The sequence below is a fragment of the Helobdella robusta genome (genome assembly GCF_000326865.2).
Source record: "Helobdella robusta unplaced genomic scaffold HELROscaffold_25, whole genome shotgun sequence".
Taxonomy (NCBI): Eukaryota; Metazoa; Annelida; class Clitellata; order Rhynchobdellida; family Glossiphoniidae; genus Helobdella; species Helobdella robusta.
Window position 1 is genome coordinate 770,148 of NW_008704310.1, and position 27,983 is coordinate 798,130.

At 31.5% G+C, this 27,983-nt stretch overlaps 6 protein-coding genes across 6 annotated transcripts; 3 read left to right on the top strand and 3 right to left on the bottom strand.

Moving 5' to 3' along the window:
• Positions 1-3,021: 3,021 nt before the first annotated feature.
• Positions 3,022-6,393, top strand: HELRODRAFT_172952 (hypothetical protein; the record flags this gene model as incomplete). Its single annotated transcript, XM_009019611.1, has 4 exons — positions 3,022-3,059; positions 5,225-5,453; position 6,142; positions 6,296-6,393. The coding sequence occupies 4 exons, from the start codon at positions 3,022-3,024 to the stop codon at positions 6,391-6,393; spliced, it is 366 nt and encodes a 121-aa protein (XP_009017859.1).
• A 191-nt stretch (positions 6,394-6,584) lies between these two features.
• On the bottom strand, positions 6,585-7,559 carry HELRODRAFT_172953 (hypothetical protein; the record flags this gene model as incomplete). The annotated part of the gene is made up of 1 exon (XM_009019612.1): positions 6,585-7,559. The coding sequence occupies one exon, from the start codon at positions 7,557-7,559 to the stop codon at positions 6,585-6,587; it is 975 nt and encodes a 324-aa protein (XP_009017860.1).
• A 3,415-nt stretch (positions 7,560-10,974) lies between these two features.
• On the top strand, positions 10,975-12,998 carry HELRODRAFT_172954 (hypothetical protein; the record flags this gene model as incomplete). The annotated part of the gene is made up of 6 exons (XM_009019613.1): positions 10,975-11,013; positions 11,311-11,362; positions 11,863-11,936; positions 12,114-12,260; positions 12,635-12,731; positions 12,850-12,998. The coding sequence occupies 6 exons, from the start codon at positions 10,975-10,977 to the stop codon at positions 12,996-12,998; spliced, it is 558 nt and encodes a 185-aa protein (XP_009017861.1).
• Positions 12,999-13,597: 599 nt separating this feature from the next.
• On the bottom strand, positions 13,598-16,159 carry HELRODRAFT_172955 (hypothetical protein; the record flags this gene model as incomplete). The annotated part of the gene is made up of 7 exons (XM_009019614.1): positions 13,598-13,753; positions 13,834-13,903; positions 14,018-14,109; positions 14,217-14,288; positions 15,278-15,529; positions 15,754-15,842; positions 16,138-16,159. The coding sequence occupies 7 exons, from the start codon at positions 16,157-16,159 to the stop codon at positions 13,598-13,600; spliced, it is 753 nt and encodes a 250-aa protein (XP_009017862.1).
• Positions 16,160-18,957: 2,798 nt separating this feature from the next.
• On the bottom strand, positions 18,958-22,537 carry HELRODRAFT_151843 (hypothetical protein; the record flags this gene model as incomplete). The annotated part of the gene is made up of 3 exons (XM_009019615.1): positions 18,958-19,193; positions 19,337-19,481; positions 22,469-22,537. Coding segments are annotated over 3 exons (450 nt in total), but the record flags the coding sequence as incomplete, so codon positions are not given.
• A 4,054-nt stretch (positions 22,538-26,591) lies between these two features.
• On the top strand, positions 26,592-27,892 carry HELRODRAFT_172958 (hypothetical protein; the record flags this gene model as incomplete). The annotated part of the gene is made up of 2 exons (XM_009019616.1): positions 26,592-26,717; positions 27,602-27,892. 2 exons carry the CDS (start codon positions 26,592-26,594, stop codon positions 27,890-27,892), a joined length of 417 nt encoding a protein of 138 aa, XP_009017864.1.
• Positions 27,893-27,983: the final 91 nt, after the last annotated feature.

Sequence of the window (27,983 nt, forward strand, 5' to 3'; positions counted from 1 at the left end):
AGAACAAGATATGGAGATATATGAAAAAAGAAAGGGACATGAGCAACTATGTAGACGAGCAGCGTTAAAGGCTTTACTTTAAGGATAGAGTGTAGAATCAGAAAGACCATAGTAGAGCGAGTTACAATAATCAATCCTAGATAAGACTAACGAAGACTAACAAGAGAACAAGACATGGAGATATATGAGGAAAGAAAGGGACACTAGCAACTTCAACATACAAGCAAACACACAGAATAGCAAACAAACAAACCTCTTTCAAATGGATGCAGTACAAAACAAACACAACTCCCATCACTCACGAAACACTCACTCACTACAACAACAAAAATATTGAACGTACATATATTTCAAATTTTTATGTTTATTTTCCTTATCTGCAACAATGGTGCATTATTATTCTCCTTCCTCTTCTTGTAATACGGTTAAAAAAAGACTAACTTTCTTATTTTCACGGTAAATTTAGCATTTACAAAACAGTAACAATAATAATAATAATAACAGCATTAATAATTAATTATTATTACTATTATTAACTTATCAATTATTATTATTACTATTACTACCATTACTAACAAGCTCTCGTTGCACAATCATAAAATTCATGTTACCGGATAAATAGCATAAAGCAATTGCTGTTGATGTCTGCAAACTATAACCTACTCTCACAGTTTATTGCAGGGTTATATTGTAAAATTATTTATGTATAATTACGTCTATTATATATAATAATAATAACAATAAACATTAATTCTAATAAATACCACCACGTTTTGTTTCTCGCATAATCTTGTGAAGGTGATGAGGATGGATGAATAGATGGATGGATAGACAGATGAATGGGTGGATAGACGAATGAATGAATGAATATATGGATGGATGAATGGATGGATGGATGGATGCAACTCCTGCTTCATTCCAATACATGCAGGGAAACATTGTGAATAACATTTCAAAATAATAAAGTAAATAACAGCTGTAAGATTATACAGTTATGCAATAATCCAGTAATCTAGGTAGGTAGGTAGGTAGATAGGTAGATAGGTAGATAGGTAGATAGGTAGATAGGTAGATAGGTAGATAGGTAGATAGGTAGATAGGTAGATAGGTAGATAGATAGATAGATAGATAGATAGATAGATAGATAGATAGATAGATAGATAGATAGATAGATAGATAGATAGATAGATAGATAGATAGATAGATAGATAGATAGATAGATAGATAGATAGATAGATAGATAGATAGATAGATAGATAGATAGATAGATAAATAAATAGATAACTGAGCATTATCACAACATTGTTATTAACAACGTTAATTACTATTATAGAAGACCTTCCAAACCCCAAATTAGTCATCCTCACTGATCATCATCATCATCAATCAAGGATTTTGTAAAAACTAAAAAAAAACTTTAAAAGTTAACAAAACTAGTTACATCATATTATCATATCATCACATCATCTGATCAGCATCTGAATAGGAACCCTGCATAGAAACAGCTCTTGAGATTAAACAGGATTGATTATTTGATTGGAAGCACGCCTACCTACACACACACACACACACACACACACACACACACACATTTATACAAACATACCTTAAAAGTTAGAATTTTCGTTTCAACTACGAAGGCTCAGACAGATCAAAAATTCGCTTGGTAAAGATACATTGAAATGTCTAGTTCATGCGTTCATTCATTCTAAGCTAGACTACTGTAATAGTTACTGGTGGATTGAAGTTTGACCATGTTAGTCATAGTCTATTGAATCTCCATTGGCTGACAGTAAGGCAAAGAATCAAAATCGCCATCATGGTTTTCAAATGTTTGAATAGTCTGAGTTACCTGTCTGACAAGTGTTTGCATAGGTTTAAACCTGTTCAACGTTATCTGTTACGTTCAGATTGTCAAAATCTCTTCTACCGGTGCCAAAAACACAATTATCAGTTGTAGGAAAAAGAAATTTTTCCGTCGCTGGTCCAACAATTTGGAATGATTTACCCCGCCACCTTTGTCATCCTGGATTAACTCTTAATTCCGTAAAGAATTCCGTAATTCCTTAATTCCGCAAAGAACTAAACACTCATCTTTTTATGAATTAAAACGAATGACTTAAGCAGCGCCTTTGAGAAATTTAAATGGGCGCTAGGATATGAATTCTCAAATAATAATACATATATTTATGCATACATACATACATACACACGAAACGAAACTTTATTTGCTTTATTTGCTTTATTTGCTTCTCAAAATTGAAAATTAAAAGAAAGCAGGATAACCATAATAGAATTTATATAAAATTCATCTAGTATGGCCACCTAAACAGAAATATTCCAAGTTCACACAAATTTTCAGCAAATAATAAAAATATTTCCTAAATGATCTATGAGAGGCATGTTAGATGTTAGTTGTTAGCAAATTAACAAACTCGACTATGTTAGCAAAACAGGTGTTAGTTGTTAGTACGATGGTTCATGGTTTATGTATAACAATGTTTGGTATCTATCCAGAAAAACACGGGATAGACATTACATAATTATCTATATATTTAAGCAATATATAGAAAGACATTGTTCTAAAAGTTAAACAGAAATGTGAACTAAACAATGACAATTAAAGCGCAAATAAAAATTGAAAAATAGATCTCCATATCTATATTGATTTGCGGTTAGTCATTGGTCATTCAACAACAGAAATAGTTTTAATTTCTTTTTTAAAATTGCAGACAAATTTTCATAGCAAAAATATCTTTCAAAATTTGATTCCACACTCTAGGACCCTTACATACAACATGCGAATACAGAATATTTGTCTTTGATTTATTTTATAATAAATATTTGACTTGTCTAGAACTTTTATTAAAGGTGAAATAATTATTAAAAATTGATGGGAGCCTATTTGTAAGTTGCTTGAAAACAAAATGTGCCACAAAATAAAGATTTAATTTGTCAAAGTTTAAATTGTTGGTGGCGACGAATAGTTGATTAGTGTGCGCTTGCTTCCTGGACAGCGTGATGACCCTCATTGCCCTCTTCATCAGCATCTTGACGGGGTTGGTGATCGTTTGATATGCACTGGCCCAAACAACATTGCAGTACGTCACGTGAGGTAGACAGATGGCATTATAGATCATGTTCATCCATTTTTTCGGAAGATAAAATTTTATTCTGTTCATTATTCCGATAGATTTCGCTAACTTGTTTGAAACGTAATTGACATGGGGTTTGAATGTTTGTTTCTGATCTAATAAAACGCCTAAAAATTTTATTGTTTTACTCTCGATTATTTCTTGGTTGTTGATTGTAATTTTATACGGTTCTTTATAATTTAAATATTGCACTGGTCCGAAGACAATCAATTGCGTTTTTGAAATGTTTATAGTCAGTTTATTGGAGTTGAACCATTTGACAACGTGTTTTATTTCAGCGTTGGTTTGATCGATAACATCATCAATATCTTTCCCGCTTCTAAAAATGTTGGTGTCGTCAGCAAAGCAAACGTAATCGAAGTAGTCGGTTGCATCTGGTAGATCGTTGATGAAGATGATGAATAGCAGTGGTCCTAAGATGCTTCCTTGAGGAACCCCGACACCATTGTGTCGTAATGTTGAATTTTCATTTCCCCAACAAACAAACTGATTTCTTCCAAACAGACCATTTCAATGTCGTACCTCTTATACCGTAGTGCTCAAGCTTGCTTTGCAGGATGTCGTGATCGATACAGTCAAATGCCTTCGACAGATCGAGGCATGTTCCTACAATGAAATGTTTATTCTCCGCTAAATTATCAATTTTTCTTATCAGTTCGATGATGGCCAGTTCTGTTGAATGTTTCTCTCCAAACCCAAACTGGTAATTTGAAATGATATTATTTTTTTGTAAAAACGAAATTATTCTCCTGTGCATAATTTTTTCAATTACTTTTGAGAATGCTGGTACAAGTGAAATTGGTCGGAAGTTAGAAACATCATTATTACCAGTAACTTTCTGTATTAGTATGATTTTGGATATTTTGAGGCACTTTGGAAAAACACCGGTTGTGAAGGAAAGGTTGATGATGTGTTCAAGGACCTGGGCGGTGGAGTGAATTGTTGATGTTACAATTTTTGTTGGAATATCATCCCAACCGCTAGATGACTTTGGTATCAGCAATTTGGTTGTGAAAATTATCTCATCTGCAGATGCATGGAGACAAAAAAATGAATTCAATGTTTTGTTGCGAAGAAAAGTTTTCCATTGTTTGTCTGTTTAAAATGAATTGAGCAAATTTGGAGCTCTGTTGACAAAATATTCATTCAAAAAATTTGAAGGGTTTTCAATAATTAATTAAATAATTAAATTTTCGTTTCAAGTTAACTGAGATTTAGTTTTATGACTGGTAGATTTTTTTGAAATTTCCTTTATTATTGACCACGTTTTTTTACTACTATTATTATTATGCTCGATTTGATCCATGTAATATTTGCGCTTCAATTTGTTTTTTAATTTCGTACAAAACTGACTTAACGTTTTAAACTTTGATAATTTTTCTGGAGATGGATTTTTAAAATAAGTTTTGAATAGCAATTTTTTTTTCTTTAGTAATTTTTTAATTTCTCCAGTGAACCATGGTTTTGTTTTCGCTAGTTTCTTTTTCTTATTTTGTGAATTTATAACGCAGATATCATAAAAACAAGTTCGAAATCTGTTGATGAATAGCTCGAAGCCCATATCTGCCATAGCCCATACACGTACATACGTACGTACGTACGTACGTACATACATACATACATACATGCATTCATACATACATACATACATACATACATACATACATACATACATACATACATACATACATACATACATACATACATACATACATACATACATACATACATACATACATACATACATACATACATACATACATACCTACGTACATACATAGCTGTGGGTGGTTGAGATCGTGGCCCAACACCTCTGTGGGCACCAGGCTTGACGACGAGTCTGTGAGATTTGCCATTGGCTTCAGACTTGGCCTGGTCATTCAAAATAAATACACGTGCCGATGTGGCGCTGGGGCGGACGAGTTTGGGCACCACGGTTTGGTTTGTCGCCTGGGTGGGGGCCGTCAACTACATCACTCAGCATTAAACGACTACATCTGTCGGCTCTTCTCCAAGGCTTCAATTCCAGTTCTCAAGGAACCATCCGGCATTTCTGCGCATGATGGTAGGCGCCAGGACGGATTCACACTAATACCTTGGAGAGCCGGTAGATGTTTGGCGTGGGATGTTACGGTCCCTGGCACCCTTGCCGAACGATATGTAAACCTGACAAGTAAAGAATGCGGTTTGGCCGCGGCCAGGGCAGCGGACGAGAAAATGAAAAAATATGGGAATGCCCTCCCCTCGATGGAATTCTTCAATTCAATTCAATTCAATAATGAGTTTATTCAGCAAAAAGTATGTATGTATGTATACATACATACATACATACACACACACACACACACACACACACACACACACACACATACACACATACACACATACACACATACACACATACATACATACATACATACATACATACATACATACATACAGGCATACATACAGGCATACATACATACCAAACAAAAAGAGCTCTTAATAAAACACAACCATAACAGTTTGATATTCATGAAAACCAACCTCAGCATCATAAATATTATTTAACAGAACCCCGCAAAACAACTTGGATAACAAAATTGAAAGTAAACACTCAAAGAAACATTTCCACCGAAGTCATTAATATGTACAAATTAATATGTAGAAAAATATTATTGAAGAATTTGAAAATTATTTAAAATATAATTTATAGATATTAAAATTTAAAATCATCTATATATAAAAATTTTATGACCAAGTTGGAATTTTTATTGAAATAATTTTGAAACCTGATCAGTTGAGTTTGTTTAAAAAGATTAATAATGTTAAATTTTATTTGTTTTCTTTATAAGAAGCATTTCATTTATGACAAGAGCTGTGTGAAATTGCTAGCAAGATGCATCATAACATATGGATGTTGTTTATAGTGAGGAAGAATAATTGTAGTTACTTCTTAATTCTATCACATCTATAATATAAATGAATCTAAAATTTACTGAAGGGTAAGTGATAAATACTTGCTATGAGTACTATTTTTACTATGTAATGCACTGCCACTGACAGACATTTTTTAAGATACAACCTATAAATATGCAATGTGTCATACAAAAACTGAACATACATAAAAAAATCTAACAACACACAACAACATGCAGTAACACGCAACAACACTTACCTTCTCACCTCATTCCCACAACAACACATAATATTAGAAAGCCTCTTAACAACAGTTCCACCATTTAGCCCATCCTGACCTCCTGACCCCCATCATTCCTTTGCATCAACTCTTAAATTATTCACTCTGAATGAAAATTGCTCAATGTGCATCAAATAGTTTTACCAGTTCCACAAAGGTCGCAAAATTAAACAGATTGCAAAAAAAAATAGCATTTATCAAAACCAATTACTAAATAATAAAAAATTATAAATAATAAAATACAAAAATTAAGGAGGATAGCAGAAGGAGACTAACTGATCCCATTGAAACTGGCATTCATCAATATTGGAGAGCATTGAGTGAGAGAAGGCAGAGCAACCATTGTCATTCATTCCTTTCTTCAAAACAATGCCACAGTGAGGATAATGAAGTGGACTTCTGTCACAGACCCACACAGTTTCGAGGTAGTTCTCTTCAATGTTCACATCATCTGCTGCATCTTCATCCTCAAAATCCCCACCATTCATAATGATTTTAAGCTGCTCATTTATCAGTTGATCTGCTACTTCCACTCCAAACATTGAGCCATTTTTATTGATTTTCAAATTATTCTTCACTGGAGTACTGTGCATTTGAAACTCACCCAGTTGACAAGATGTTAGGGAATCATCTTTTGTTAGATTCAATTCGGTCTTCATATCTTCAGCCACCTTCCAGTCTTCTTCGTCATCATCACTATCATCTGAATTTACTCTAGTGCAAAAATCTGTACCAATCAAAGGAGACTTTTCAGAAAAACTGGCTGCCAACCTGGTGAAATGTTTAGCCATCTGCTCATATTTGGATTTTGTAATTGAATAGATGATTTCCTTCTCACTATTACATGAACTATTTATGATACTGAAATTTTTTTGATCAGAAAATTTTGAACTATCCAACAACATGGAAGACTGCAAATGGTTTGAGACATGTTCATCTGAAACAATGAAACACGGTGCTCTCATCCATTTCAACTTCAAACTTTCATTTAAACGTTCATCCAAACTCCTCTCAGAAAATTCAGTTGCATCATCATTTTCATCACATTCATCAATGAAAACAAAATCTTCAGGCACCGGTGGGTTGCAGCAGTTGGAGCTGAAACCATCTCCATTGATATCAACATTTTCATCCACAATTTTTAAATTGTCTACACCAGCATGTTTTTTGAAGTCATGAAAAGAATTTGTAAGCAAATTGTCATCAACCCTGTTTCCAGACATTATTATTATTTAATTTAACAATATCATTTAGAAAAATAAATTAATTAAATATTCTTTAATTTAGAAAAATTAAAAAATTAAAAAAATAAATTCAAGTAAGATTATATTTCAATTATTATTTATAATTATATAATATAACAAATAAAAAACTCTTTTATTTATTGTACCTATTATTTGCAAAACTTTTTATTGTTGATTTCATTTTTTTATCAATTATTTAAAATTTAAATTTAAAAATAATTCTTATTCCAGCTTTTTTTAATCAGATGAAATTTTTTTAAATACAACTCATGGTGTAACAACTGTACTCATCCATTATAATTTAAAAATTTTTATATTTAGAATGCAAATCAATCAAAAACGAATGTAAACTTTATATTTTTTAATTCTTATATATTTTTAATTTGAGTTAAATTAATTAATTTTTCAATAATTCAACAATTTAATATTATTAATTAATTAATTTAATTTTAAAAAATACCAGAGGTCAGTCTGTCAAATCACTAAGTAACTAAAATTTAATTTTTAATCAGAATGAGGCTTAGTAAGTTAGCAATAAAAAAAATTCCGAGTCTGAACGTGAGAGTCGCAAATTAAAAAAAAATTGTAGATTTCCAACTTTCGTGCAAACAAAACGAATTTCAATGAAACACCAGCTGTTTCCAGTCCTAAAATTTTACCAAAAATCCCATCGCTAAATTAGTTTCATATTCTAAATTGCCTTACCTAAACAATACTCATTCAACTATATAATATTTATATATAATAGAACAAAATATATATGGTAATCAATATACATATGGTATATAGTTAATTTTATAAATATGGCATATGGATGTAGATATATTTTTAATATTCTAGACAGATATGAGTATTTGTTTAATTTTTAATAGTATTTAATATAGTATTTTTGAATTTTTAAATAAATATATATATATATTTACAATATTCTATAAATTCTACTGAATGTTTGGCGTTAATATGTTTGTAGTTCGTTTACTACAAACATATTAACGCCAACCATTCGGTAGAATTTATAGAACATTGTAAAAATTATGGTCTATTACCAACATACATACATACATATATATATATATATATATATATATATATATATATATATATATATATAAGCCTTATACTAGATACATATGCCTTATGAAGCAGAAACATACATTTTCTACGACATACATAAATCTACAATTAATGAAATATATAACAATCAGGGCAATACCTGTCAAGCATTACTATCTGGTTTCAGACCTGCTCACAGTACTGAAACTTCTTTACTCAAAATACATAACGATATCCTTCTTCTTTTTAGTGGCAATAGTAACCTTACTCTTCTTTTTGCTCTTGACCTTTCCTCCGCTTTTGATACTGTTGATCACACTATTCTCTAGAGGCCGCTAGATCTTTCTTTTAATTATTAAAAGACTATTAAAATTTAATACTACTAAATGTTGTCTATCTTGGTTTTTTCTTATCTTTTTAATCGTTTTTCTTCTGTTCTCAATAATTCTACTTCTAACTCCTTTTCTCTTACTTTCGGGGTACCTCAGGGTTCTATCCTTGGCCCTCTTCCATTTATGCTTTTTACTTCTGACTATTTGACTATTAAAATTTAATACTACTAAATGTTGTCTATCTTGGTTTTTTCTTATCTTTTTAATCGTTTTTCTTCTGTTCTCAATAATTCTACTTCTAATTCCTCTTCTCTTACTTTTGGGGTACCTCAGGGTTCTATCCTTGGCCCTCTTCTATTTATACTTTTTACTTCTGACTATTTGACTATTAAAATTTAATACTACTAAATGTTGTCTATCTTGGTTTTTTCTTATCTTTTTAATCGTTTTTCTTCTGTTCTCAATAATTCTACTTCTAATTCCCCTTCTCTTACTTTCGGGGTACCTCAGGGTTCTATCCTTGGCCCTCTTCTATTTATACTTTTTACTTCTGAACTACTTCGTATTATTAATAATTTTTCGCTCACAAGTCAACTATATGCCGATGCTTTTTATATTTATACTTCTTTTCCTCCATCTAATTTCAATAGTTTTTTTCATAATCTATCTCATTGTCTTTCTTATATTATTGCTAGGCCTGTCTGTATGTGTCTTAAACTTAATCTATCTAATTTTGAATTTATTTGTTCTAATAAATTTAAACATTCTATTACTATTTTTTTTATTATTTTACCTGATTCTAAAACTCTTGATATGTCTCACAAATTTCGTAATCTAGGCTTTATCTTTGATTCAAGTATGTCTCTTTCTTCTCAGATTAATAGTGTTGCTAAAAGTTCTTACTTTCATCTACGTAGAATAAACAAATTTTTGTCTTTTCTTGACGATTCTACTCTTCTCCTTTTTGTTACTTCGTTAGTCTTATCTATGATTGATTATTGTGACTCGCTCTACTATGGTCTTCCTGATTCTACACTCTATCCTTTATGTAAAGCTTTAAACTCTGCTGCTCGTCTAGTTGCTCGTGACCCTTTCTTTTTTCATATATCTCTATATCTTGTTCTCTTGCGCTGGCTCAGGCTACCTATAAAATATAGAATAATTTTTAAAATTTGCCTATTTATGTATAAGTCGCATTATACATTATACATTATTTTCTAAGTACTTATAAATATATTAATTGAATGAACCTAAACGCGCCAGTTTACGATCGTCTTCTTGTTTTCACTTCTTCCTACCCGTGTTAAACACTCTTTTGCTAAATCTGTATTTGCATTTTCTGGCCCTTTTCTATTCCTCTTTCTATCCCTTTTCTATAACTCTCTACCTCCTTTTCTGACTACTTCTCCATCATTTACGAAATTCAGAACGATCTCCAGACCCTTCTGTTTGCAAAATTCACTGAACATCGGAAAATGTTGATTGATTGATTGATTAATTTACTGATCGATCAATCGATCGATAGATAGATTGATTGACTGGCTGGCTGGCTGACTGACTGACTGACTAAATGACTGACTGACTGGCTGACTGACTGACTGACTATTTGTTTCAAACTAATAACAAAAGGCAGTTGCTTATGTAACCCAATTAATTTTTATTATTTTTCCGGGTAACTCTTTTAAGCGAAAATATATTAGTTCAAACTGTTCAGCCGATTTGACACGACTGGGTCCGCCTGTATGATATGCTTAACAATCAGATATTATTTCGTAATTTTTAAATTATTAAATACAAATTTCAAACAAATGTAATTTTCATAAATTTTAATTTACTGTTTTTTTATTTTTTACTTATTATATTATAAGATTATAATTAAATTAAAAAATTAAACCATTAATTATAATATAATTATTATATTAATCTTCCTTTTTATTTATTTGATTTGAAATTTTGAATGTTTTGTGTTTTGTCATTTGTAATTTAGTGCCCTAAATTATATATTGAAGATGGATTGCACCATGACTTCGGCTACTCCATGTAAAGAAGTGAGTTTCAGTACTGAATTTATTGGCCCCAAATAAATCTCTTGGAAAACTTTATTGATGCTATTCAGCTATTTGAGAACTGATTTTTTATCATTATATTATAATTATATTATATTGACTTTTATCTAAATTTTGTGACTTGCATCATAGCATCATATTGTTAATGAGTATTATAATATTAAAATTATATTGATTAATTAATAGTGTTTATTTTTGAATGTTGGTAATACTAAAAAGTTATACTATCGTTATCATTATTATTGATAAAATTATTAAATTAAACTTTTTTTTCAACAGAAGCTCGAGTTCATGGCATGTCTGAATTTGGTATCTACATCATCTATAAAAGGTTTTTATATTTAATTAATAAATAATTTTTGTATTATTCAATGATTAATATTTAATGTGTAAATAAAAAAAATAAAAATTTATTTTTATAGTGTCCCAATAATAGTAACAATACTATTATTGTTACTATTTCTATTTTTCCTTGTAAACTCATTGATGTTGAGTTTTCTTCCTCCTCCTACCTCTCCATCTGTATGTCTCATGCATTCAATCCATGCATTCTATTATTCACATATATCTTAATTTTGTTATTTATTTAAGTTATTTATGAACTTTGCCAGTTCCAATTTTTTATACTTGCAATATGATGTGGTGTGATGTTATACGGTGATGCGATGTATATAGTGTAATGTGATGACTTGATCTGTGATGTGATCTATGATATTATATGCACTGTGATGCTTTGATGTGATGTGATGATGCATGTGATGTAACGTGTTGGTGTTATTTGATAGCCTGGTACATGTGATATGCTAACACTATCCAAATCTTCCAATGCAGAAATCCAAACTCGAAAGTCAGAGAGAAAGAGGAAAAGCACAGCCAATCCACAGTTTTGTTACTTTGAACAGGAGGTTGCATTCCTCATCATTATTATTGGTGTATTTCTATGTCATAATCAACTTTTTTAATGCACTTTTTCTTAATTTCTTAGTTTCAATTTATTATTTAACCCTAACCCCACGGACCACCCTCACAAATCACTCCTCACGGACCACCCACACGAATCACTCACCTAAACCACCCACCAGCCAAGCAGTAGGCATGAGGACAGTTGTTCAGTGTGTCAGAGGAGTGGCGAGTTGTTGATGTGTGACAACTGCAGCCTCATGTACCACCTGCAATGTATCCACCTGATGGCCGTCCCCAGCGGACACTGGACATGTCCAAAGTGTTTGGTTGGTCATCTTTCTTCCTATTTGTCCTGTTTGTTGCATGCTCTTTAAAAATGTGTCGTGAGATAACTTTCATGAAATTTGGTGATTGGATTGAAGCTTGGTGTGAAGTATAATGGTTTGCAGAGTGCCGCAGTTAGCTTGATGTAACTTCAGCAGTTTCACTTCAATTTTTTGGCTGCATAGCACCCACCACACTGCCACTGACATTACATCAATGTAACAACAAAAGTGACAAACCACTTAACAACCGAACAACTCCATCAATTATTATGAATTGAAGTTATTTCATTGAAACTCTCAAATTACTCCTGATTAATATCAGTGCAATTATTTTTATTACGTTGACAAAATGAAGGGAATGATTTTTTTAACAGTCCGGCAGCAAGAGAGCTGGCATCACGACGGGAATGATTGCTGATGACTGGACAGGCAACATAGCTCTCATCCATTCGTACGTCATGCTCAAAACCGGTCTGCCTCTAATGTGTACATTTTTTTCATTAAATGACATTCAAATCAAAATTTCTGTATCGATGAAGACATTCGTTTCACTTCACCTTTCATCATCATTCTTTGAATTTGTCGTTAGCCAAGGAGGAAGAGAAGAAGAAACTGAGTACGTTGTTGTGTGAGCTTGTTGGGAGGAAAAAAATGCTGGAGTTGGAGGTGGATCAAATTAAAGAAAATTTCTTGGTTGGAATAATTCGTTTGGAAACTAACTATTCAGTAGTGATTTAATTTTGTATTTTATTGAAGAAACAATTATTTTATTTAATTCATATATCATATGCTTGATTTCTTATTAGGTTAGGTTTCCAATTCATTAAAATATAAATTTGGGTTTACAGTCAATTGTAATGAGTAGCAACATTTAAATGTCAACTTTGAAGATGAAACAGAATGAGAAGAATGATATGTTGGAGGCATACAATTCATCGCAGGGAATGTTACAAGCCATCCAATCGTTCGTTGCTCTGGTCCAAACATCGTGATCTCCATTTTAGAACTATTTTATTCTTCTCATTTATTTTATACGTTCATTCCATTGTCTCTTTAATAGACATACATACATACATATCACATCTCTTTTAAAATATTCACATTTTAAGATTATGATTTCAGGATCGTCTATCCATGTAACTGTAATGTTTATCCATTCATTTGCCGTTTCAAGTCAATAATTTATATGCCGCTAATTTATTTTTTTCATCATAAATTTTATGGATGATTTTTTTTATAGTTACAACTTTTATGTTTATTTTTATATGTTTTATTTAACTTTTTAACCTTATTTATCTTTTCGTTCGTAAAAAAATTTTTTGACGATGTTCTATGAATCATTTTGCGGTTGTGTTTGTACAATATTTCAAAACATTTTGATTGAGGAGGTGTTCGTACGTGTGGAAACAGGCCTCCATCAACTTCATCTTGTACTCCATCCTCCTGATGTCCAACAAATTCTTCATTTCCTCTGCTGTCATATTTTTTGAGAGCTGGAAAAAATTTTTATTGTACCTATAGACTGGTAACTTGTATGAAATAAATTTGAAAGGTGACAACTTCATCGACGTACAGCGTTCTCGTCCATTCTCAGTTTCAAGCACATCTTCTCTATGCCTTTCTTCGTCACATGGTCTTCCAGCCTGTTTCGAGTGTAAACAGTGTAATGTTTATTATGACAAGTTACTAACTACCTGCTAGATGGTTGTTATATTTATTTATATAGTTATTTTTAAGAACGTTACTTCATTTCTTACAAGTTATTCGCGGTCCTTTCCGATGGTTGACGTTTCGGCTTTCTGCTGCTCACGTGCTTGTCCGTCAATGAGCTCCTCTTTTCACTCAAAATCTGTCGTATTTAACATAACGTAACCATTGCAATGAATTAAAACGCGTAAGAAGCCCCGCAAGCTACGTTCACATCCATCCATCTAATTGTGTTGATCATTAACCAACCTCTTTCGAATACTTGCTCAGGACTTCTTCCAACCCTTCTGAAATTCTGAGCAGCGTCCGATTGACGGAAATCTGAATGTTTCAGTTGAATGTGCTCTTAAAAGCACTTTTTGCTTAACAACGTTAAAATATTTTTTAATTAAGACTTTTAATGCAGATTCCACGTCAAAAATAAAATCGATTGCTGTTGGATCATTTCAATCCTTGAAATATTTGTTTAGATGAACAAAAAGCCAAAAGGTTCCGCCGAGATTTGAACTCGGATTGCTGGATTCAGAGTCCAAAGTGCTAACCGTTACACCACGGAACCACATGTTGATTGACTGCTTATAAAGTGACAAAAATAAATTGATTTTTTTCGTTTCAAATGAAAATTGGGTCAATCATTTGAATTAAAAAATAAACTTGTTTACAATTATTATCACTACTATTTACTTATGATAAGATATCCATTTGTCGACATAATAAAATTTAAAACAACTTCCTCGACGGATTTTATAATGGAAAATTTTTGCTTTGAATGGCTTTTTTAAAATTTTGAAATAAAAATAAATTAAATTAAAACAAAACCAAGTGAAAAAAAAATTAATTTTACACACGTGCAATTTACAATTTACATCGTTACAATCAGTTTGTAAGATGTTAAGCAATAATAGAAGAATACTTCTTAATGAATTAGCGAAACAACTGAGTGGTTGTGTTGCACAGGCGGATACCTTTCCAAACAATTTAATTTAAGCAGCATTACCTTTATTTATTTATTTATTTATTATTATTATTATTAATATATATTAATATTATTATTATATATATAATTATTATAAATATATTTCACCCGTTCTGCACTTGACTTCACAATGAGCAAAATGGTCTTAATCTTTAATATTATTTTATACAATTTTTACAAATTTTATCATTATTATTATTATTATTATTTTATAATGTTGTTTGACTTGTTAATGTACGTAACATGTTAAATAACGCACGTAATGTTATTTTATGGTATATCTGTTTCTTTGAATGTATAGCGCTTAATAAGACATGTAAACAACACGACATACCAAAGAATTGTTGACATTGTCCAAGGCATCGTGAAGTGCACAATTGTTGGAAGGTTGGTTGTCTTCCTTCTTATGAAAACTTGAGTTCCCATTTAAAAAACATTTGAAATCCATCTTATCAGCCATTTTATACTTTCCAACATAACCATTTGGAGTCACGTTTTTATTGTCAATAAAACTACTCGGATCGGTGACACCCAAAAATTCGCAGCTTCCAACACCATCCATTATTGATCGGCCTACCAAAGTTCGCTGAACAGGCAATGTAGCAAAGTTAAAAGTTTTAAAGAGAAGTTTGCGTGTAACCATGGTATTTCAATAGGCGTCGGTGGTGAAATGCGCTGTGTTGGTTGAATTAAACATTGTCGGACACAGACTATAGATACGAACCTATGTTTATTGTTGTGCTATTTAAAACTATATAAACTTTTTTTACTAATTTGTAATAAAAATTAAAAAAATAAGTTTTTACGAACCCCTCCCCACTTGTCACAAAGTGTCAAATTTTTCATCCACTCCCCCTCGTCTTTAAAGAAGGTCCAAAGACTCATCTTTTCAACACAGCCTCCGTTTATCGATTGGTTAATTGATTCGATTTTATTAATTAATTAATAAACTGACTAACTGATTAGTTATAGATGATTAGTCAGTTGGGTTGCTATGTTACACCCTTTTCTAGTAACAATCAATTGCATGGATACCTTCTTCGAACGCAAAGTGATCCAGAACTACTGTTATGTTTTTTCACACGTTGCCTGCGATTAGTTGGGGATCTGTTCGCATTTGAATTCAGTCAGTGCAATAGCAGTGCAGGGCATCTTAACCATTACACTACCGAGATGCCCAATCTGAATTATGACCTTCTTCGAATCCAACTGTCATTGTTTACTTTTTAAACAAAAATTTTCGGAATTTTTTATGAGTGCATTCATATTTATAGTGGTATGTGACGTTGTTGAATTTTAACCTTCTACTCAGCGGAGTGAGCAATAGCAATTAAAATATAATAAAATTATAAATACTAATACTAATAATAATATAATAATAATATTAATAATAATATTAATGATTCAAAGGTTAATAGATAAAGGTTTTCAAAACATTTTTACGAATTAATTTGAAGAAATTTTTTTTGCGAAATCCTTGATATTATTAACTTGAGTCTGTTATTCTTATTATTGAAATTGAATTACTGTTATTATCGTTATATTATTATTATTACTACTATATTTTGATTATTATTATTATTATTCAAAATCTCCACATGTTAACTAGATGTGCAAGCGGTTTTGGTATAATCTAGTGACGTTTCAGTGCTTCTGCTTATAGTTCAATTTATTTTGTTTATAGATGTGTGTGTATGTGTATATATACTAACGCTATCAAAAGCATTCATCATCATCGTCGCCACCATCACCATTCTTGTCATCATCATTATCATGACCATCCTCACCATCTTGACCATCATCATCATCATCATCATAACCACAGATATGGTCGCAAAACTGTTCTGCTTGCGTCTCACGTTTTGAAGTTGTTCGGTGAGTTACTTTATTTATCACCATCGTCTGTCGCTAAGTTTTGAATACGATCCGTTCGCTCCAAAGTCAAATGTTCTACCGCTACACTATGAAATTTACGCTTCTGTTTATTCTACAACCATTCGTTACGGTGATGAGGAGCATTTGAGTACGTTTGTACTTAAGCGCCTACATAAGTACCGACATTTTCACGTAAATATTCATACATAAGCTGAAGAAGCTAGGTTATAAAATGTAACAGACGCACAGCACCACGTGTTGTGTATTAAATTTTGCAGACAGGACATGGAGGAATTTCTATTTGAGTACATTTTATGGGTACTCACCTCAGCACTAATTTGTTGATATTATTATTGATAAATTTTCCATTTCATATGCTGCATCATTTATTTATTTACACCTTCCTTCGTCCATCAATCCATTCTTTTATTCATTTGTTTGTCCATTCATCTATCAGGTAGTGTCTTCTCCTTGTACTCACCCAACTACAGAGCATTCAACTTTTCCAGGTTCATCATCGCGTTTGGATCCACGGCCAAATATATGGCCGCCTTTGTGCTTTGTGAATTGGTTGGTTGAATGGTTGGCTGGTTGGTTGGCTGATTGGTTGATTGGTTGGCTGGCTGATTTGTTTGCTAAATACATAATTGATTGGCTGGTTGGCTGATTGTTTTATGGTTTGAATGATTTCTTGAGAAGATGATTGATTCCGTTCTAACGTCACATGGCTTTGCTATCATAATTTCCGTCACCTTTCATCTCATCATCATCTGCATCATCATCATTGAGATTGACATCATCATCCTCATCATTAAATATTTCTTCATCCAACAACGACATCTTCTTTGCCTTACTTAACTTTTTAATTTCGTTATTATTATTATCATCGCCGTGTTCTGGAAAAATAATTCAGATTATTAATAGCAGAAAATTAAATTATTATTAAATTTAATTATTAATTTAATTAAATTAATAATTAAAAAATTATTAAATTTAAATAAATATTAAATTAAAATTATTATTCATTAAAATTATAATGTGAAAGCAACTCCAGTTTTTTAACCCCATAGGGTTGACCTCACGAGCGCGGTTTTAAAATGCGTTGTGTCAAATATTTTTATTTTAACTGAAACCACAATGCCAATTTTGCAATATAAACCTTTTTCCATTTAAATTATGTTTTAAGTTTTGATATAAATATTAATTTATTACTAGCTCTGGCTAATGGCCAATCTCATTTAAATCATTAAATACTAAAAAACACACACAAAAGGCTGACGAAATAATCGGAATATTAAAACAATTTATACTTTATCTGAAGACCAGTTCTTTCTTGATTAATTCTGAAATGATTCAGCAGCCAATCAAACATAGTACGGTTTTAATCTGGATATCTCACACACACACACATACACACACAAATCACATTAATAACTGAATGACATTTATTACAGAATCACATTAACTACTGAATAACATTAATAAACAACATGATGAATAACACCATCACATTAATTACTGAGTCACAAGTGTTACTGAATCACATTAGTTACAGAATCACATTAATTACTCAGTTACATTAAATACAGAATAACATTAATTACTCAATAACATTAATTACTGAAAGCATCAAAACATAAATATCAATCGTCTTCATTCGATTTTATATTTTTAATAAGTTTGAAATTTTACAAATAGCAAAAATTTTACATAGAAAGCATGGTAACAATGAATTTAACCATACCTACATGAAACTGAATCGTCTTCATTTGGAATTTATATTCTCAATGTCAGAAACAAACAAAAAGTTACAAGTTGCACAAATTTCACGTTGAAAAAGTACAGTTGCTATGAATAGTGCCTCCGCTAAATATAATATAATGAATGCTTGTGGGCAAACATCGTCTAATGTATGATTCAAACGAGAGAGATTTGGCGAAATTTTTCGCTTCAAGTTTAGATGAAAAAATAAAATTCAAATTTTAAAATGTTTAATTATTAATGCTTAACAACTATTAAAAATAGAAAGGTATATCTAATATATATGGAGAAAAGAAAGTTGACAAATGAACATCGGTCAACACCTTCCTACAAGTTACGCTTCGCCATCATCCTGCAGTAACTAACAGGAGAGTAAGCGTAATCAAACGATGAACCATAAACTCCATTCAAACGCTGGTAGTAACAACTGTTGTACCAACTTCCAGATGAATACTGAAACGCGCAGTGGTATGCTGAGAAAAGATCGTTGTCTTGATCTGGCGAAGAAAACTTCATTCCATTATGAACGTACAATGGATTCGGATGGTTCAGAATATCACATTTATCTCCTCTGTATCCAGAAACGTTGAGAAAGTATTTTTGAAATTCTGTGCCTACCTACAACATTATTTTATCGTTTAAATCGTGTTGATATTTTAACGTTTTATAGTTTTAGTGAAATTTTTATGGGTGAAACTGGTAAAAAAATTACTTTTAGAATCATTAAAAGTTAAGAATTTAGGTATTAAAAATTAACAAACTTTGAAATGATCATACTCATCGGAGTACCATTTACCACTGACGAGTACTTCAAATCTTAACCTGTAATCAGCCGATGTCGTTAATTGATGCATCTTCTCCAAGCCTAACCAGAAGTTTTTGTTGTAAGTTCCAAATCCGGACTGTCAAATTATTTTATTAATCCAATTTAACAAGCGTTTATTGATAATGGTTTTTTTGTACTAATTACCTTGTACGTATTCCAAGTTTGGTTGAAACTCTGCGAGCCATCAATCCTCTGCTGAATGACAATCCACTCATTGACGGACGTGACAGGAGTTGAGTTAGCAAACGTTGGAATGTTCAACAGGATTGTTTCGTTGACTGCATTGTAGGCTGTTATGCATTAAAAATTAACTTTATTTTTCTATTGTTATAGTTGGATTAACATTTTCATCAAACCTCATCATTATCAAACACAACGGTTATTAATAAAAACCTTGAGGATCGAGACAGATGGATAACTGCCTGTTAGCAGTGAGACACATGTAGAGAGCACAAGGATTGTTGATGCCGGGTAGTGAGTTGGAACAAGAGTAGAACAATCCACCGTTGAAGGTGAATGGAAAGTTGCAGGATTTGCTCAGGGTCAGAGAATCATTGGTAAGTTCTGAAAAATTGTAGCAGCAACTTTGTTTCAATTAAAAGGCATAGATATTGAAATTATTTCAAGTTTTGCTGTTTGTATCCAAATTATTATCAATCAAGTTATGCGCATTAGTTGGTTAGTAAGAAATGAACTCTAAATTCGTTTATGAGAACATGTTAAATATAAGTTAGATAGTCAAGGTTTATTTAATTAAAACCAACTTAAAGCTTCTTTGGCATCAAAATCCTGATAATAAAATTTAAAAAAAATTTGTTCGATTGTCAGCCTTTGAGAATATTTAAATAGCATATAATAAAAAAATAACAGCCACTGATCCAACCGCGTATGCTCGGCAGTGAGTTTCATTCAGAACAATCTTGAAATGGACATCGCAAGTGAAATGAAACAGTTGGCAATATTTAGCTGGATGACTAGCATTGTTGGATATGTAGTTGAATGCGTTGCAAATGTTGTTATCATCAGTGGGAGTAACATAATGAGAACATTTGGTAGAACATTCCATTAAGGATCGTATGTTGGTTAGTACTCTGGTAGGTACGGACGCAAAACACGCTGGGTTGTCTGGATCTCCTATCATTCCATACTTCTTATCAACTGCTGAAGCTAACCAGTTAACTGATGTTGATAATAAAACAATGATTGATATATACCAAATCAACAACATTTTTAGCAAATTTTAAACAATTTTGTCCAATTTGTAACTGGCAATTTGACTTATCATCAGAGTTTACTAAATATATTTAACTTCTTTTTTCGTCTGCGTTAATTAAAATAATTCATATTATTACACGTCGTGATTGTTCATTGTTCACAGCAGACGCACATACATCAATTATTCATAATATCTATCTAATTCAAGTAAATTTTTACAAAAAAGTTAATTATTAAAGCCAATGAAATTATTTGGTTGAATTTACGAAGTTCGGTAATTAAATTTTAATCCATAATGGAAAAAGCTCGCGATCAACCTCCAATTGTTGGAAGCGGTATGCATGCATATTTCATTAACTTCATTTTTTAAAATTACTTTTGTTATGTTTGTGTGTGTATGTAGGGTGTGTTTCTGTGTGTGTGTGTGTGTTTTCAACAATTATTTCTATTATTTTTTGGACTATTATTAACTGCTCTCTCTCTCTCTCTCTCTCTCTCTCTCTCTCTCTCTCTCTCTCTCTCTTCTTTCTCACTTTCTCTCTGTCTTTAATTATATCTTTCGCTTAGACCTTAAGCCTTTTTTGGAAATATGAAAACTTAAAACAAAATCTGTCAAATCTATCAAACGAATGGTTGATTCAGTTGGAATTATGATTTGTCATTGTCATGAGAGGTCTTTTTTCTTTATTATGACACTAGTGTTGCGTAAAATGAAACCATCTACATTTGGGATTGTTAAATGTCAAATGTTGGCGTGAATATTTAGCAACAGGATGTTGGATAAACGTTTAAGAGCACGCAAAAATTTTGAAATAATGAAGAGTTTAAAAACTTGATATTATTATTCAAACTAATTTCAAACTGACGTTTGTCTTAAAAACTATGGAAAATAAATAGAAATGTAAGTTGTTTCGCTATTTCATTTTAATCCTACATAAATTATTGAAATAACAGTTTGTCACGAAAATGATGTAGAATATAGGTACATTTGTTTGGTTAATTCATTTATTAATAAATCATTCTAAACTAACGATTAGTTAAATTAATGTTTTTATGATTTGAAAACTAACTAAACTAAATTTCCAAACTAAATTTGGTTTTCTCAAGCTTAATTTTTCATTGCTCATCATAAAATATCAACATTGTCTTAGTATGATATCAGGTTTAAAGTATTTCAATATCAGGTCATTCAATTCAACTTGATCATCATCCTGCAGTAAACGAGTTGACGCCAAGTTCCAGTTTTAGCTGTGTAGTACATTCTATGCGTCCCACCATAAATTCCATTCAAATTTATGATATAACAATAATTGAACCAGAAACCAGAACTGTGTTTAATGGCGCAATTGTCGGCCGTGTCGTGATCTGGAGTTGAAAACCTTGCGGCATTTTGACAAAGTTTTTCACCTTCATTCATCACATCCAAGTTATTCCCACAGTATCCGGACACATGTACTGTGTAATTCGAAACTTCCGAATCAATCTAAATGAAATTAAAATACATATTATATTTATTAAAAATAAGTTAATAGAAAGGGTTATCTTTCTTTGAAGCTGTCATATTCATCCAGCAACCAATCACCATCCACAAAAACTTCAAATCTCAATATCTGGCTGGCCGAGTTGGTCAGCTGGTAGATTTTCTCCAATCCCAACCAAAAATTAGCATTAAATGTTTCGAAACCTGTCTGAGATTTTTGAACAATTCTGGACTTAAGGGAAATGTTATATAAAAAGATTTTTTTCTAAGAAATTAAAAAAAAACGTTCGATTTGCTTTAGTTGTTAACGTTTTATTCCAATTCACTAAAATTAAACCTTTTGCAATAAATTTTCTTCGAACACTTACTTTATATTTTGCCCAATTCTGAGTGAAACTTTGCGATCCATCAATTCTTTGCTGGATGACAATCCATCCGTTGACCGATAGCACAGTAGTTGGTGATGGAAAAGTTGGAACGGTCAACAAAGTTGTTGCGTTATAATCTAAAATCGAATTTCCAAAAATCAATATTCGCAACTTTCTTAATTTACTCAACTTTGAAATACATTCCGATAAACAATTTAAGATAAAACGTACCTGACGGATTGAGACAAACAGCCAAACTCCTGTTGGCTGTGATGCTAAAGTAGGTGGAACAGGGATTAGGAACTCCAGGCAATTAGTTGGAACAATTGTGAAACAGACCATCGTTGTATGTGAATGAAAAGTTGCATTGGGAGCTGTTGATTATTATATCTGGGACAAAAATGTTTAAGTTTTTAATACTTTGCACATGCTCATTATTTCAAAAAAATAACTTGTGGAATAACTCTAAACTTAAGAAAATTGGAAGCGTGCTTCTATTTAACATGAATGAAAATTTCAAAAATGTAGCATTACTTTTAATTATTTAATTTTAAACAGAACAGTTTAAATTTTAAAAATTAATTTTCATTTTTCGATTGAAAAAATCGTTACATACCTGTTTCTGGGACAGTAGAATATGCGTTTCCAAAAGCAGCTGTTAAATTAATTGTGAAAAATGAAATAAAATGATGTTTACTGAACGATTAAAGAAACCTACCTACTGCTTGTCTTGCTTCTATATCCTAATTTAGAAAAAAATTGTTATTTTATGAAATTAAACTGAATGAAAAATTTTTCGTAAAAAATTAAAAATTTTAAAAATGTTTTTCAACATCGTATCCACGGGAGAGGCAAACTTTCGGCAGGACTTCAAATTGTTGATTGCAGGTGAAACCAAACAGCTCACATTGCTTAGCCGAACCATTGCCGTCATCTGCCTTGTAGTTGAATGCGTTGCAAGTGATGTTATCATCAGTGGGAGAAACATATTGTGAACATTTAGTAGAACATTCCAGTACTGATCGTATGTTGGTTAGTACTGTGGTAGGTTCGGAAGCAATACACATGGGATTGTCTGGCTCTCCTATCATTTCATACTTCTTATCAAATGCTGGTGCTAACGAGTTGCCTGATGATAATAAATTAATTAGGAGAATAATTTCATTCAAACACATTTTAATATCTTGCTGTTTACGTTAAATTTTGCTAAAAAGTTGTTTTTATGTTGTAAAAGTTCTGTTTACAAAACCTAAAAATGTTGCGAAACTTCAAATGTTTGCTTAACATCCACTGTTTGTTACTCATTTGCTAAAGATAAGCCATAATCATCTGCAATAAAAATTTTAAAATTTGAATTTAAAATCACGATTGTATTATTATATTTTTGCCAAATACTGTTGCCAAATACTGTTGCCAAATACTAATGAAATATACTGAAATATTCATATCGTAAAATTTCCCATTCCAAAATCTTTCATTATAAGAGGCACTGACATTATATTAATTAAATGATAATTAAATATGTATGTTACAGTATGTAATTTACGATCATATTTTGTTGGCGTTAAAAATTAAAACTGCATTTTACTGGGTTTGTTCGTCTGTTCGTTCATTTGTTCGTTCGTGTGTTCGTTTGTTCGCTCATTGTCGTTTGTCATAATAAAAATATTTGAAAAACTATTCAAAATATGTTTATAATAGTTTGTCATAGAATTTTTGTTTAATATTTTGTTATAAACGCACTGAAATGAACACAAACTACTGAGAAACGATTCAGTTTATTGTTGATTACTGCAAAAAACTTGTTTATAGACTCCAGTTTTGCTAATATAATTTTAGATATGAAATATTTAGCATTCCAGTTTTAAATAAATTTTTTTTAACAAAATATATCAATATCCTCTAAACTTCCACAGCATTCATCAAACGTTTGCTCATTTATTGCTAACTTATGAATGATAACTCCCTGAAAAACCAATAAAATGTATTGCAGATATGATTACACAAAGTCATGACAAAAATGATTAAATATAAGTGTGCGTGCATGTGTTTGTGTGTGGTGTGTGAGTAGTGTGTGAGTGTGGTGTGTGTGAGTGTGGTGTGTGTGTGGTATAGCGTATAAATAGCTACATTTCAAATTACAAATTTGATTGAGTTTTTTTTTAAGTATATAAATTGATTGGAAAAACATATGAATTGTTTGGAAAAAACATGCGTAAAAAACCAGTAAATTAGTTTTAGGTTTTAAGCGATCGGAACAAGTTTTAAGCTCTCAAACCATCTTGATCATCATCCTGCAATATGTGACTGGAGACCAAGTATTAACTCTAGCAGTGAGGTACATGTCCCATAAACACCATCCAGGTTCTAAGCGTAGCAGTAGTTGTACTAATTACCTGCGTGATAACTTTGGCTACAGTTTCCACGATTTGGAGTGCTGTCCTGGTCCGGAGTTGAAAATTTCATGCCGTTGTGAAAACCTGCTGATGCACCGTATGGTGGTTGGTTCAAAATGTCCAAGTTATCACCGCTGTAGCCAGAGACATATATCGCGTATTGGAGAGATTCTGGGTCGATCTAGAAGCAAATCAAATGAATATACTTCAATTCTTAATAACAAATACTTTTACTTGTAAGATTAAAGTGGAAATCATTGGAAGCCGGTAGGAAGTTTCGCCTTGAAAATGTCATATTCATCCGATATCCAGTATCCTTTGGAAAGAACTTCAAAACTTAGTCTGTAATTGGTCAGTTGAAAAATTTTCTCTAGCCCAAGCCAAAAATTGGTATTGTATGTGTATATGCCTGAATATGTTTTCGAATTTTAGTATTAACAAAAAAGTTGATATAGGTTTTACATAAAATATTCAAAAGTATTTCAGTAATTCAAAAACTTTGTTTCATACCTTATAAGTTGTCCAATTTTGATCGAAACTTAGCGAACCATCAATTCTCTGCTGGATGACGATCCATCCATTGACAAACGTAACATGAGTTTGTGATGGAACGTAGAACAGGCCACCGTTGTAAGTGAATGGAAAGTTGCATTGGGAGCTGTTGATTATCTGGAATGCTTCTATTTAATATACAATTTTCTTGAAACCTAACCAAGAAATTTTTTTTTAAAGTATGATTTATAAATTTTCAAATTTTGATAAAGAAAAATATTTTAGCGTTAGTTATTTATGAAATATATGAGGTGCTGTAGAAATCAATTTGATGGTTTGGCCGAAATTAACATATCACCAAATTTTTGTTTATGCCATAAAGATTCCTTTTTATAATTTGATTATTTATAAATAATTGCTAAAAATAAAACACATAGAATGATACAAGGATTGTTTTTAAATTTACAACAAACCATTCTCTATAGCCGAATTACCATCAGACGCTGAAAAATTCATCAGTTAATTAATTAAAGATATGTGAAAATTTACTTAAATGGGTGAAAAAATTGACATCCCAAACCTAATCTTTCCCTGGCTTCAGCATCCTTGAATTTGTAAAAAATTTTAAATCGTTCCATTTCATTAAATAAGTTTACTATTCATAAGTGATTTTCAATGCTCATAGTGAACTTTTTTGACCATGCTAGGCTAGACAACGTTCTTTCAAATTTGCCAAGCACGGCTTACGATCAAAAATGAAACCTCATGGAGACCATCATATAAAACAGTGTAATTGCATCACGTAGGGTTTCGTTTGCATTTGAACAAGGTCACTGGCATGCTAATACAACACCAATTAAAATGTAAAAATATTGAATTGCTAGCGTACCGTATACCATTTTAATTTTACATGTGCATTATGTGTATTTTGAAAAAATTATAAAATTGATAATAATTTAAAACGAATAAGGAAAGATACGAACATTTTTCACAAATTCAAAATCAGCCACGAAATGAAACCAACCTCAAAAGAATAACATTGATTTATTTTCAGAACAATCTTGTAATTAACATTATAAGTGAAATGAAACAGTTAGCAATATTTAGCTGGATGATTAGCATTGTTGGATATGTAGTTGAATGCGTTGCAAGTGATGTGTCTAGCACATTCAATAGAACATTCCAGTAACGATCGTATGTTGGTTAGTAATGTGGTAGGTTCGGAAGCAAAACACATGACATTGTTTGGCTCCCCTAACATTCCATACTTCGCATCAACTGCGGATGCTAACTACGGAACTGATGTTAATAATATTGTTTGTGAAAAAATTTGGTTCAGCCGCATTGGTACAACTTTGCAAGTTTGAATAAGGAAAATTATAAATATAAATAAAAAATTGAGTTATTTTTTTTCTTAAAACCATATATTAATTCAAGTTCTACTTTCAACACTTTCTGTAAGTACGTTTAGCTATCTTAAAACCAAATTTTATAAAAATTTTTCTTGTCTAGTAGCTAATATAATGTAATTAACATTTTAATCTCAAATTCGACAATATTATTGCAATAGCCCAAAAACGGATTAAATCGATCAATCTATTTAAACAATTAGACAATATCATTGTCGTTTAACATACAACTGCCATCATTTGAAACAATGCAAACCTACCATCCTACTTACAATACAAAAATGATGGAAAATTCCGAATCAATATGTGCGCCTAATTTAGTGTTGTTTTATGAGGTTCCGAGTTTTAAAACGGATAACGAATAATGACAGCACTCTTAATTGCTACGAGCAATTTGATTGGTCGGTTTATATCGAAATTATGTTGACGTCATAGTTACAATTGTTTTTAAGGTAGATGTTAACTTTTGTATCTCAACTGTAAATTTTTGCAATTAAGATACCAAAACATTGTTATTATTTCGGCAGGGCTTCATTTTAGTTTTGAAATTTACGAATTTGACGTTAGGTAGGTTGTAAATGTGATGTGGATATCAAAAGAAGGAAAGGTATCTATGGCAAAGATGCATATTCTGAAATGAAAACATCCTCACCAACAGTGAAATCAGAGTATCAACAAAATTAAAACTGTTAGGGTGTTACATTTTTCCTGTGCTAACTTACGGCTCTGAGTCCTGGACAATTTCTAAGGTAATGGAGAAAAAGATTAACGCTGCTGAGATTTTGTTTTTGAAAAGAATTATGAAAATTAGTTGGACCTCTTATACTTCGAATTAGGATGTATTAAAACAGTTCGGATATGAAAAGAGGAAATTACTACAAATAATCCGACGGGGGCAGTTAAAGTTTTTTGGTCACATCATGCGGAAGGAAAGAATGGAAAATCTAACTACTACTGGAAAGATTGCAGGGAAAAAAGATCGCGGTCAACAACAAATAACATTCGTGAAGTTCTTGTGTCACTTGTTGAACATCACCACATTTCAACTTTTACAGTTTTGTATTCGGAACAAATTCTGCGTCTTTCGAAGTCTGATTTTATCAAGAATAAACAATAAACAAAGTTGAACAAATTAACTAAAATTAATATTAATAAATAAAAATTAAATTAACTTTGTTATGACTTAATTTTTCTAACGACCCTAAATTGTGTTTTTAG